Genomic DNA, 11,429 nt, shown 5'->3' with positions numbered 1-11,429 from the left:
TTTGACTTCTCTGTAGGCACTTCATTGTGTTTCTTGGTTTTGTGTATTTCCCTCTGTGTGTGTGTGTGTGTGTGTGTGTGTCTGTGGGTGGAGTTCAAAGGACTTCACATGTCATTCCTCAGGTACCTTTCACATTTTGAGACAGGGTTCCTTTTCATGTTTTAAAATTTTATTATTTTATGCGCATTGATGTTGTGCCTGAATATGTTCACACACCACATGCACGAGTTACAGTTGTGAGCCACCATTGATTGGCAGGGGGACAGGGGGATTTAACCAGTCCTCTAGAAGAACAATCAGTGCTCTCAACCAGCAGGCCATCTGTGTAGCCACGGACAGGGCTTCCTCTTGGCCTAGAACTTTGCCAAGGAGACCAGGCTAGGAGGCCACTGAACTCCAGGCATCTGGTCTACCTCTGCCTGTCTCAGCGTTGCTGAGGTCATGCTGTTGCTTTTGTTTCCTGTGGGTTGTGGGGATTGAACTTGAGCCCTCGAGTTCATGAAATGAGCACTTTTGTTGAATGAGCTAGCCTCCTGCCCCTCCCCCACCGTATTTTAGCAGAGGCCTTTCTTTGCAGCTCAAGTTGGCCTTGAACTCATGCTCTTTCGGTCTCAGCCTCCAGCCTCGTCTCTCCTTAGCTTCCTACGCACTGAGATGTTCAGTTGTGTGTCACCATGCCTAGTTGCTCTTAAGATCCCTGCCGCTCTGCTTCCAGGATGCTACAATGTCTGAATTTATGCATGGGTCCTGCCTACCTATGTTGTCAAGATTCAAGGTGTATGGGTCTGAGCTCTTTGCTCTCAGTGTGCTGTTTTCTTAATAGCCCTCCACATAGGAAATCCTTTCCTCTTTCCCAACAGCCTCCCTTCTGTTCATTAAGCCCTTAATCCCTCTGTTCTATTTGCACATCTCAAAGGTATTCAGACCAATAGGTCAAAAAAAGACCTCTTAGCCCCCTACAGCTCCCCCTCTTCAGAGTGAGGCCTTAGCCTTTACTGTTCACTCTGACCCTCCTCTCCTCAAAGTCCCTTCCTCTGCAGCTTTACCCCTAGCCCCTGATAAGCCTCCTGTCTCCCCTGTGTGCTGCCAAGACCCCCTCATTAACCTTGCTTCCATTCTTTCCCCCATTCCAGACCTAAAAGGATGCTTTCCTGATTAAAACAGGCTGGGCAGCCTTGGCGCACTCCTTTGATCCCAGCACTCGGGAGACAGACAGTGGATCTCTGTAAGTTCAAGGCCAGCCTGGTCTACAGAGCATGTTCCAGGTCAGCCAGGGCTACACAGAGATACCCTGTCTGGGGTGGGCTAACAAGGCAGGCAAGTTCTACTGCAGCTTTCTTCTTATGTCATTAGGAACTTCCTTTCTCAGAAGGTGTGACTCCTGCTGAGGCACGGATAAGGCCCTGGATTCTATCATCAGCAATGCTTCCTCCTCAGAGTTCACCCCCTGCCCCAGACCTCGTCCTACCCACTCACCTAACTTCCCTTGCTGGTTAGTTTTATGTCAACTTAACCCAGGCTAAACTGATTTGGAAGCAGAAATCTCAACTGAGAAAATGTGCCCCCATCAGACTGGCTTGTGGACAAGTCTGTGGTGCATTTTCTTGATGACTGATGTCTGAGGGCTCAGCTCACTGTTGTGAACAGCGCCTGCCACCCCTGGGTTGATGGTCCCCGGTGCTAGCAGACAGCAGGCTGAACAAGCCATGGAGAACAAGCCAGTAAGCAACGTTCCTCCGTGGCTTCTGCTGCAGTTCCTGTCTCCAGATTCCTGCCTTGAATACCAGCCCTGACATCCCTTTGATGATGGACACAGGACTATGATGTGGAAGTATAAGATAAAATAAACCCCTTTTTCCCCAAGTTGTTTTTGGTCATGGTGTTTCATCATAGCAATAGCAAGCTAACTAAGCCAGCTTCCTATCCACGTTCGTTACCTATCCCTTTTCTCTGCCCTCCAGCTATACTAGCCTTCTGCTGGCCCTCAGTCTCAATACCCTCACCTGCCACAGGACCTTTACACATGCTGTTTCTTCTGCTACATCTCTCACTCCCTGCACTCTTATTCTTTATAGCTACCAATCAAGTATAATGTCCTCAGCAGAGCTTTCCTCTGTGTCTCTTCTACTGGATCGAGTCTCTTGCTAGATTATACCCATTCACGGTACTTGTCGCAGTGTGTAGCTGACTATTCACTAGCTAGTCTCTGAGTAAAAGGGTAGGGAGGAACACACGGGTGTTCGGTGCCTGGTATAGTAGTAGACAGCAGAGGACGCTTGTCATTGACTGAATAAAGTGAATGAACCAAGCAAACAGAGCATGCAGTAAGGACATATTGGCTCAGTGTTACTACTCTGGGAAGGCTTCTCGGAGTGGGTGGGTTCTAGGGAGGATGGGTAGGCTGGATCAAGCAAATTTGGCTGGCTGATCAAATCCTTCGAAGGGAGCCTTATCTCTTGCTTGTAAAAGGGGAAAGAGCTAGGCAAAAGTATTGGATGCTCCGAGGGTCACTCTTCCTGCCAGCACTTTAAATGGAACCCAGCTTATTTTACTCGAATTTTAAGCGCTGAGACGGTTGGATCTTCAAAGGCACGGCAGGGCTGTAGTTCCGCGCTCTACCGCCGAGCGGCGCTCGGAGACCAGCCACAGGGCCAGAGACTTGGCGAGGACAGGGTTCTGGGCCCGCCCTTCTGCAGCCTACCGCCCGAATTGGAGCAGCTATACTGAAGAGTGTGGGACTGTCTGGACCCCAACCTCCGGTCGCCCCACTGTGGGGGTGGGCCTTGCGGCTAGCGGCAGGTATGAGCAAGACACTACAATATGCCTGGCGCCGCGGCAGTCCGTCTTTCAGGCATAGTCTGCGATGTCTGCTCGGATCCCCCTACATGAAGGCTCCTTTTCTTCCCCCACCCTTCTTATCCGCTGCAGGATTAGCTCAGGCTAGCTCTTTGGCTACTTTAGCACCGCCTCTAGGAAGCCTTTCTAGAATGATGTGCTGTCCACAAACCCCTCTCTTGAAGCACCCTGCACCCTGTCACAAACTCATGTTGCTGCCCTGCCTGCTATTTAGTTGCGTTCCCAGGTTGAACTCCCTAAGATAGGTCTATTTGATTCTGAGTGGTCCCTCTCTCCTTCTCCCTCTCCTTCTTTCTTATCTCTCTTCCCCTCTTTCCCTTTCTCTCCCCTCCCTCTTTCCCCTCTGTGTGTATGTATGTGTGTGTGTGTGTGTGTGTGTGTGTTTAGTGTAAGACCTGGTCCTTCAAAGTACTCTGGAGTTCTTGGCTAGTCCCTGACTACTTCTTCTGCTTGTCCCTCACCTGGTCCAGTCCCGGACCCAATACCCATTCCTCTTGACCTGTCTAGACACTAGCAATAGCCACTCCCTTCCTAAGTCACCCACATGAATGCTAAGGATGCCTGCAGTGCAACCGCCCAGGGAGGGGCACTCCACGGGTGATAGAACAGAGCAGGATGGACCATTCTACTCATTATGACCCTCTCTGACCTCACAGATACCCTTCCTACCGCCAGGTCCAAGAAGCTGGGGGAGACTAACCTGGCAGGGAGCCCCCAATGAGCCACCATTCCTCACCACCCCCAAAACATAAGGGGGAGCACAAAGGCCACGGTCTCCCCCGTGGTTCAGAAAGGTGGGCTGGACAAAGAGTGGGGGTCTTTGTGGCTGGGTAACCATTGAGCTGATTTGGGTGGGGCAAAGGGGAAGTGGCCTTCATTTGTGTGACCCATCTGCCCACATTAGGGGCAGCTCTTCCCGGGACAAGGACCGAAGTGCTACTACAGTTAGTAGTTCAGCGCCCATGCCTGCTGGAGGAAAGTCAAGCCGGACTAACTGTCCTCCACCTGCACCGCCGAAGACCGTCAATCGCCTGATCAATGAGAAGTCTCCATACCTCTTACAGCATGCCTACAACCCGGTGGATTGGTGAGAGCCATCCCAGGGTTTCCCTTGAAGCATCTGGGGTCCCTAATCCTCTGAGACTCCCTAGGCTACTGAGTGACCTCTCTTCCTGTTGGGTCTAGGTACCCCTGGGGACAGGAAGCCTTCGACAAGGCCAAAAAAGAAAACAAGCCGATTTTTCTCTCAGGTATACACCCACTGTTCCCAGAATGAGGTTCAGTGACAGGCAGAGGGTTGGGGGTGGTCCCTTGGGTCCCCCGGGGACCTCCTCCTGCCATCCTGTCCCTCTTCTCTCCTAGTGGGGTACTCTACCTGTCACTGGTGCCACATGATGGAGGAGGAATCCTTCCAGAATGAAGAGATAGGGCGCCTGCTCAATGAGAACTTCATCTGTGTCATGGTGGACCGAGAGGAGCGGCCAGATGTGGACAAAGTATACATGACTTTTGTGCAGGTGAGCCATCTCTGTGGCAGTCTAGTCACACCTACAACGCGGCAACTCCCCTGACCCTGGCCCTCCCTCTTCCAGGCCACCAGTAGTGGAGGAGGCTGGCCAATGAATGTGTGGCTGACCCCCGGCCTCCAGCCATTCGTTGGGGGCACCTACTTCCCGCCAGAGGATGGTTTGACTCGAGTTGGCTTCCGAACAGTGTTGATGAGAATCTGTGATCAGGTGGGTGGATGTCTGGGAGGGAAGGTGCCCACGTGCAGGTTGAGAGACCACAGCCACCTCCCATCCCCACCCCGACCTGTGTATGCTGACTTCCACGTGTGTGCTCACCTCCTGTAGTGGAAACTGAACAAGAACACCCTTCTGGAGAACAGCCAGCGCGTCACCACAGCCCTTCTGGCCCGATCTGAGATCAGCGTGGGTGACAGACAGATTCCAGCCTCTGCTGCCACCATGAACAGCCGTTGCTTCCAGCAGCTGGATGAGGGCTATGATGAGGAATACGGCGGCTTCGCCGAGGCCCCCAAGTTTCCCACACCTGGTCAGTGACCTCTGACCCTGACCTATATAATGAGCATCGGTGCCTTTGGCCTCTCTTGTGCGGCTGTGTAGCTTTCCGGTCCCCTGTGGGCTGATATTCTGACCTCTGACTCAGAGGCCAATGGCCTGTGTCCTCTAAGTGGATGGTAGAAGTTCCCACCTTCCAGCCTGACAGACAGAGACTGACTGGGCAGAGCCTCCCTGGAACCTCTCACCCTCTCCTTCCTGCTCCACAGTGATCCTGAACTTCCTGTTCTCCTATTGGCTCAGTCACCGGCTCACCCAGGATGGCTCCCGAGCTCAGCAGATGGCGTTGCACACCCTGAAGATGATGGCCAACGGAGGCATCCAGGATCATGTGGGGCAGGTGAGGGCAGGCCAGGTTCCGTGCCGGCCGGCCGGGGCAGCAGGCCTAGGGACAGAGGCTGAGATCAGTCTGGCCTAACACTCTGCCTTGACCACAGGGCTTTCACCGCTACTCCACGGACCGACAGTGGCACATCCCTCACTTTGAGAAAATGCTGTATGACCAGGCCCAACTCTCGGTGGTCTATACCCAGGCCTTCCAGGTGACTTTTGCCCCTAATCCCAATCCTGGCTGCCAGTCCCAAGACCTTCAAGCTAACGGTAGCTTCCTCTTAATTCCAACCCATAATTCCTCCTCACACTCTAGACACCTGGGCTTCCCCTACACCCCACCCACTTTCCTGGGGGGGTATCCTTTAGGAACCTGAGCCACCACCACCCCCAGTGACATTTACTTACAACCTCCACCCCCCCCCCCCCCAGATCTCTGGCGATGAATTCTACGCTGATGTTGCTAAAGGCATCCTGCAGTATGTGACCCGGACTCTGAGCCATCGGGTGTGTGTCCTCGGAGGCAGGCGTACCTTGGTGCAGGAGGGCTTGACGTCTCCATTGTCTTTTGGATGGTGACCAGCCAACTCTCCTATCTCCACAGTCTGGAGGCTTTTACAGTGCAGAGGATGCTGACTCCCCCCCGGAGAGAGGCATGAAGCCCCAAGAGGGTGCTTACTATGTGTGGACAGTCAAAGAGGTCCAACAGCTACTCCCAGAGCCCGTGGTAGGCGCCAGCGAGCCGCTGACCTCAGGCCAGCTCCTAATGAAGCACTATGGACTCAGTGAAGTAGGCAATATCAACTCCTCTCAGGTGAGGACTTTTGCAGACACAGAGAAGGATCCCAGGTTCGCCGGGTACATGGGCTCCTCCTGACCAAGGCTGTTTTCCTCAGGATCCCAACGGGGAACTGCACGGCCAGAATGTCCTGATGGTGCGTTACTCACTAGAGCTGACTGCAGCCCGCTATGGCCTGGAGGTGGAGGCTGTGAGGGCCTTGCTCAACACAGGGCTGGAGAAGCTCTTCCAGGCCCGGAAACATCGGCCGAAAGCACACCTAGACAACAAGATGCTCGCTGCCTGGAACGGTGGGGTGACCCTCTCTGAACAGTAGCTCTATTTGCCAAGCCCCTTCCGTCTGCCCATTCCTTCTTCATAGGCCTTTTGAAATTTTGACTTAGAAATGAATTAATGGAGATCTAAAGAGTCTAAGTGAACCTGCCCGGGCTTGGCACTTGGAGACTTGGGGGTGGGGTGGGCTAGGGTTGGGGGTAGGTTGTCCCAGGAGAGCTCTGGTTGACCTCATGCCACCTCTGACCTCTCTTTCCTCCAGGCTTGATGGTTTCTGGCTTTGCTGTGACGGGGGCTGCCCTGGGTATGGAAAAGTTAGTTGCCCAGGCCACCAGCGGTGCCAAATTCCTTAAGCGGCACATGTTTGATGTGTCCAGCGGCCGCCTGAAGAGGACATGCTATGCTGGCACCGGAGGAACTGTGGAGCAAAGGTGGGGGAGGGAGGCTGGGCAGACCATGAGGCCATTTCCTTGGGTGATTCTAGCCCTGTTCTGCTCCTTCAATGGACTGATCAGTCGCTACCCTGTAGTCTCAACACTCTTGGGCCCATTGACTCTTTTGGGAAATGGACTAATGTAGTCACAGGATGCATGGGTATGGAGGATTAACCAAAAGAAAGCAAGAGAAGTTTCCTCTCTGCATTCCCAGGGCCTGTCCTCAGACTTCCTTCTCTCCTGTACTTTTAGCAACCCACCATGCTGGGGTTTCCTGGAGGACTATGCCTTTGTGGTACGGGGCCTCCTGGACCTGTACGAGGCCTCACAGGAGAGCTCATGGCTTGAGTGGGCTCTGCGCCTGCAGGACACACAGGACAAGCTCTTCTGGGACCCCCGAGGTGGTGGCTACTTCTGCAGTGAGGCTGAGCTGGGGGCAGACCTGCCTCTTCGTCTGAAGGATGGTTAGCATTGGTCTTGGGCCCTGGGTTCGGGCAGGGCAGGGCATCCCAGAGGAAGATACTTGTGTAGTTTTGCAGTAAACAGCTCTTGTGGGGCTGCTGGCTTCATGTCTTTACTCTATGTGACTTTGGAGGTCTCCTGGTATTCCCAAACCTGCTTATTAGTATATAAATGAGTGCCAATAGCACCTATAGTTCCTCCGAGTTGATGGAGAGGTCATTCTAGCTCTCCTGTGAGCATGCAGGGGCATCTGGAATCCACTGATTTCATTTGTTTAAGCAAGAATGACTTGGTCTCCGCCTGAAGGAAGTTCGCAACATGTGGTGGAGGTAGTGCGGAATGTATCACCATCAGAGCTTTGAGATTACAGTAAACCTGTGACAGGTGTCAACCAAGAGGATCTGTGCCATCAGGGAGGCACTTGGGAGAGATTTAGGCAGAGGAGACAGTTTGATGAGAGAGCCCTAAGGATTAGGCTGAGTGTGGAAGACAGAGACCAAGAGTGGTGTGAGAGGAGGTGCCAATGCTGGGATAGGAAGTGAGGGCTCAGGGCGCTGAGAGGGTCTGACCTGCTCTGGCTGGAATGTAATTCTGCTCGTCGTAGAGACGAATGGAAACAGGGAAATCAGGGTGACCCATTAAGAGGATGCTGTTTTTTTTAGTTTTGGAGGTACTGTTGAAAGCAGCCAGGGGTAGCCCATGAGATGGGGGACAGGAAAGGACTGGGGGCTGTCCAGGCAGTAGGCCAGCAGGATGTGTAGATGGATTAGAAGACTTGGGTGGTACCTCTCTGGCCCTGACAGTCGGTAGTTAAAGGCATCAGCAGTGAGGTAGGGAACCTGGATACCCACAGCTCAGCAGGACAGAGGGGCTTGTTTAAAAAAAAAAATCAGACCAGCGCCATATGAACTTCATCTTATTCCTGGATCCTATAGCCCAGACTCAGTCTCAGAGCAGGGCCCTAAAATCCAAGGACCAACCTTGTTAAACCTCCTCCTGTCCCTTGCAGACCAGGATGGCGCAGAGCCCAGTGCTAACTCTGTGTCGGCCCACAACCTCCTTCGGTTGCACAGCTTCACTGGCCACAAGGATTGGATGGACAAGTGTGTGTGCCTGCTGACAGCCTTCTCTGAGCGCATGCGCCGCGTCCCAGTGGCCTTGCCTGAGATGGTCCGTACCCTCTCAGCTCAACAGCAGACTCTGAAGCAGGTAGGGAGGTGGTAATGGTGATATGTCAGGGTATAGTAGTCGTGAAATGGGGTTCCAGGGCTGCCACCAGAGCTCACTTATACATATGCAGGGGTCTCTGCTGTGTGGAATGGAGGTGTCTGTGTGAAGGTGGTGTCAGAGGAGACAGCCTGGGAGGGCTTGTCGCTGGGCTGTTTGCATATAAATGCAAAATGAAGAGGTTAAAAATGGGTTCCTGCTGATCTGATGGCTGGTGAAGTGTTTTCTCTATAAGGTTCTGCATGTCAATCTGATTATGTCTCTTCCTCTGCGCTTTATTGCTCTGTCAACTCTTTTGTACACACACACACACACACACACACACACACACACACACACACACACACACACACATTTTTCTAGTTTGTGTGCTGGTGTGGGCTAGAGTATTTGCCTGTGAATATTCATGTGTGCCTCCATGGGTGTATGCTTGTGTGTATTTATGTGTGGCATCTACTTCTATGGGCATCTACTATGTGTGTTGTGTGCCTCTTTGTGTGCTGTGTGCCATCCAGTGTATCAAGTCTTCTGGACACCCTGCCCTGTATTTGTGTGTCCACCACAATGTATGACATTGCCACTAATGTACACTCCTGGTGTGTGTGTGCGGGTGCGTGTACGGGTGCGGGTGAGGGTGTGTGTGTGTGTGTGTGTGTGTGTGTGGTATGTGATGTGTGGTGTATGTGTGTATGTGGTGTGTGTGCCATGTTTGCGCTCTCGGAACAGTAAATCTGATGAATCCTCCTGATGGATGAGGTGACTCCCTTCTCCTTTCAGGAATTCTGGGTGGGTGGAGGGAGGATGGGGGAAGCTCTGGCAGGTTTGGGGGGCCTAGCCTCTCTCTTCCTGACACTGGGTGATTTTCCTGCACTGGCCAGATTGTGATCTGTGGAGACCCCCAGGCCAAGGACACCAAGGCCCTGCTGCAATGTGTCCACTCCATCTACGTCCCTAACAAGGTGCGCGTCCCTGCAAACTTGAGTTCACTCTCTACCTCCCACATTGCATCTCCCTACTCAGCTCCCAACATCCTTGCTTTTGGAAATTTGGGGGAGAGGTCATTTCCTACTAGGATCTACAATGACCAGTACATTCTCCCAGGTGACACTTTGTGCTCTGCCCCTATCTCAGGTGCTCATTCTGGCTGATGGAGACCCATCGAGCTTCCTGTCCCGTCAGCTTCCCTTCTTGAGCAGCCTTCGAAGAGTAGAAGACCGGGCCACAGTCTACATATTTGAGAACCAAGCCTGCTCCATGCCTATCACGGATCCCTGTGAGTTACGAAAGCTGCTACACCAATGACTGCCCAGAACCCTATGAGCTGGGCCAGAAGGCAGAATTTTCCAACTGACCAGAGACTCAGGCCTTGAGAGGCTAATACCAAACCTATAGCTACTCCTGGGTACCCTGCCTCCAGGTGATCACAGCCATCCTTGCGGCTCCCCCATGGGCACCTACTCACCATGAAATAAACCTAACAGTGTCCCGTGGTGACTTTGGGATCTTAGCCTCTTCTGTGAGGGAGGGCCTGGTTCTAGCCTAGGGACAGCAGCCCGGGAACAGCCTTTCCCCTGAGAGTCTGCAGATGACTCTTTCTCTTCTCTCCTTGCCCTGTCACCTTCCATCGGGTCACCAGACTGATCACGCCTATGTCCACGATTAGTAAGATTGAATAAAACAGTCAGTAGGCCAAAACCAAGTTTAAGAACCAGGACGAGGACAAGGCGCTGAGGTGCTCAGGAATGCCAAGCCCCTGCTAGGAAATGACCCTGCCACCTTCCCCTTTGTCCCTTTATTTAAAGCTAGGGAAGGCACTGGGGCTCAGTATAGACCTTAACATTTAACAGAGAGATATTTAATTAACATGCAATGTAGTGTGCTGTGGAAACTGCAAGTACCAGGAGTACGACGTTTCTTGGAGGGTACCCATTCAATCCCAGCATCTCTGCAGGAGGTCATGCTCTTCTTCTTCCTGCAGGATGGTCCAGGAAAGGACTCTTTCACATTTGCAACATCCGTTGTGTTAGAAGCCCTTCCCCAATTCGATCCAACTCCCGCTACAGAAGAAGCTGGCCCCTGTCCTCTGAATGTTGGGAGATGCTCTTAAATCTCATCCTTGGCAAATAAATCTTCACCGAGGACCCCACATAGCTGCCATCCAGGAAGGCGGCTTGGAGACAGGCTTGGAAGGAGAAAGTGTAGAACGATAGGGTTGTGAGGTTGCATAGAAACTGTTTCTCGGAGGTCTACTGAGCTTGAGCATCGTCCTAGCCTCCAAGCCAAACATCACAGATAGCCAGAAGAAGCCGCCAGAGAGGCTAAGAAGAACGGATGGGGGAAGGGGTGCTGCTAGGGGGATGTCAGTCGTAGAAAGGAAGGGAGCAGGTAAGAAACTAGAGACAGGAGATTGTCACACATGCACACCTACCCATGGTCACTGGGACCAGAGTTGTCTCAGTCTGGGCAGCGGGCCCTTGGTGCAAGCCACCAGCCCATCTGGAGGGGATTAGCACTCTGGCCAATGAGGTCAGCTGGCCTCTTTCTTACTGGAGCCCACTCAGCCTTGCCAGCAAGTCAAAGACTGGACACGTGGAGCCTGGCTTGAGGGCAGCAGGAAGGGAAAGTACGGCATGGTGAGACACAGGTGGCCTTTTTGGCAACCCTAACACTGGATTTGGAACAGTCTGGGCAGTTCGTGTAGCCCTCTTGCCTCTGTGGTCCCACCGACCCTCATGAATGAGATGGTAAAGCAGGAACCTTTAGCCTTCTAGGGATGGCTGTTGGAGGGACAGAGTTGGTAGGAGTTTAGCCTGACACCCCTGAGCATACCAGTTTCTCCCTAGGGTCTTCAGAATGACAACAAAGATCACTGAGACTGTTTCTTGCCAGGAGGTGGAGGCATGGCTATGAAGGAGTGTGCATCTGGTGTTTTCCTCCACTTCCCTGCCTTTTGCGTCTCTCCTTTCC

At 52.8% G+C, this 11,429-nt stretch overlaps 1 protein-coding gene across 1 annotated transcript; it reads left to right on the top strand.

The window, feature by feature from the left end:
• The first annotated feature begins 3,549 nt into the window (after positions 1–3,549).
• On the top strand, positions 3,550–9,956 carry Spata20 (spermatogenesis associated 20). The gene is made up of 16 exons (NM_144827.4): positions 3,550–3,650; positions 3,761–3,943; positions 4,042–4,106; positions 4,219–4,373; positions 4,449–4,592; positions 4,710–4,911; positions 5,147–5,277; positions 5,375–5,479; positions 5,700–5,774; positions 5,872–6,081; positions 6,164–6,356; positions 6,602–6,770; positions 7,026–7,237; positions 8,245–8,444; positions 9,341–9,421; positions 9,594–9,956. Exons 1-16 carry the CDS (start codon positions 3,574–3,576, stop codon positions 9,762–9,764), a joined length of 2,373 nt encoding a protein of 790 aa, NP_659076.2. The 5' UTR covers positions 3,550–3,573; the 3' UTR covers positions 9,765–9,956.
• Positions 9,957–11,429: the final 1,473 nt, after the last annotated feature.

The sequence above is a fragment of the Mus musculus genome, chromosome 11, assembly GCF_000001635.26.
Source record: "Mus musculus strain C57BL/6J chromosome 11, GRCm38.p6 C57BL/6J".
Taxonomy (NCBI): Eukaryota; Metazoa; Chordata; class Mammalia; order Rodentia; family Muridae; genus Mus; species Mus musculus.
This window is presented reverse-complemented; position numbering and strand designations above follow the sequence as displayed.

What these genes read in the sequence shown, in the direction of transcription:
- Spata20 (NM_144827.4), top strand. Translation starts at nt 3,574, where the DNA reads ATGAGCCACCATTCCTCACCACCCCCAAAACATAAGGGGGAGCACAAA. An exon ending in GCAATATCAACTCCTCTCAG is followed by an intron (nt 6,082 to 6,163) that starts GTGAGGACTTTT and finishes TGTTTTCCTCAG; the next exon opens with GATCCCAACGGGGAACTGCA. An exon ending in AACAGCAGACTCTGAAGCAG is followed by an intron (nt 8,445 to 9,340) that starts GTAGGGAGGTGG and finishes TGCACTGGCCAG; the next exon opens with ATTGTGATCTGTGGAGACCC.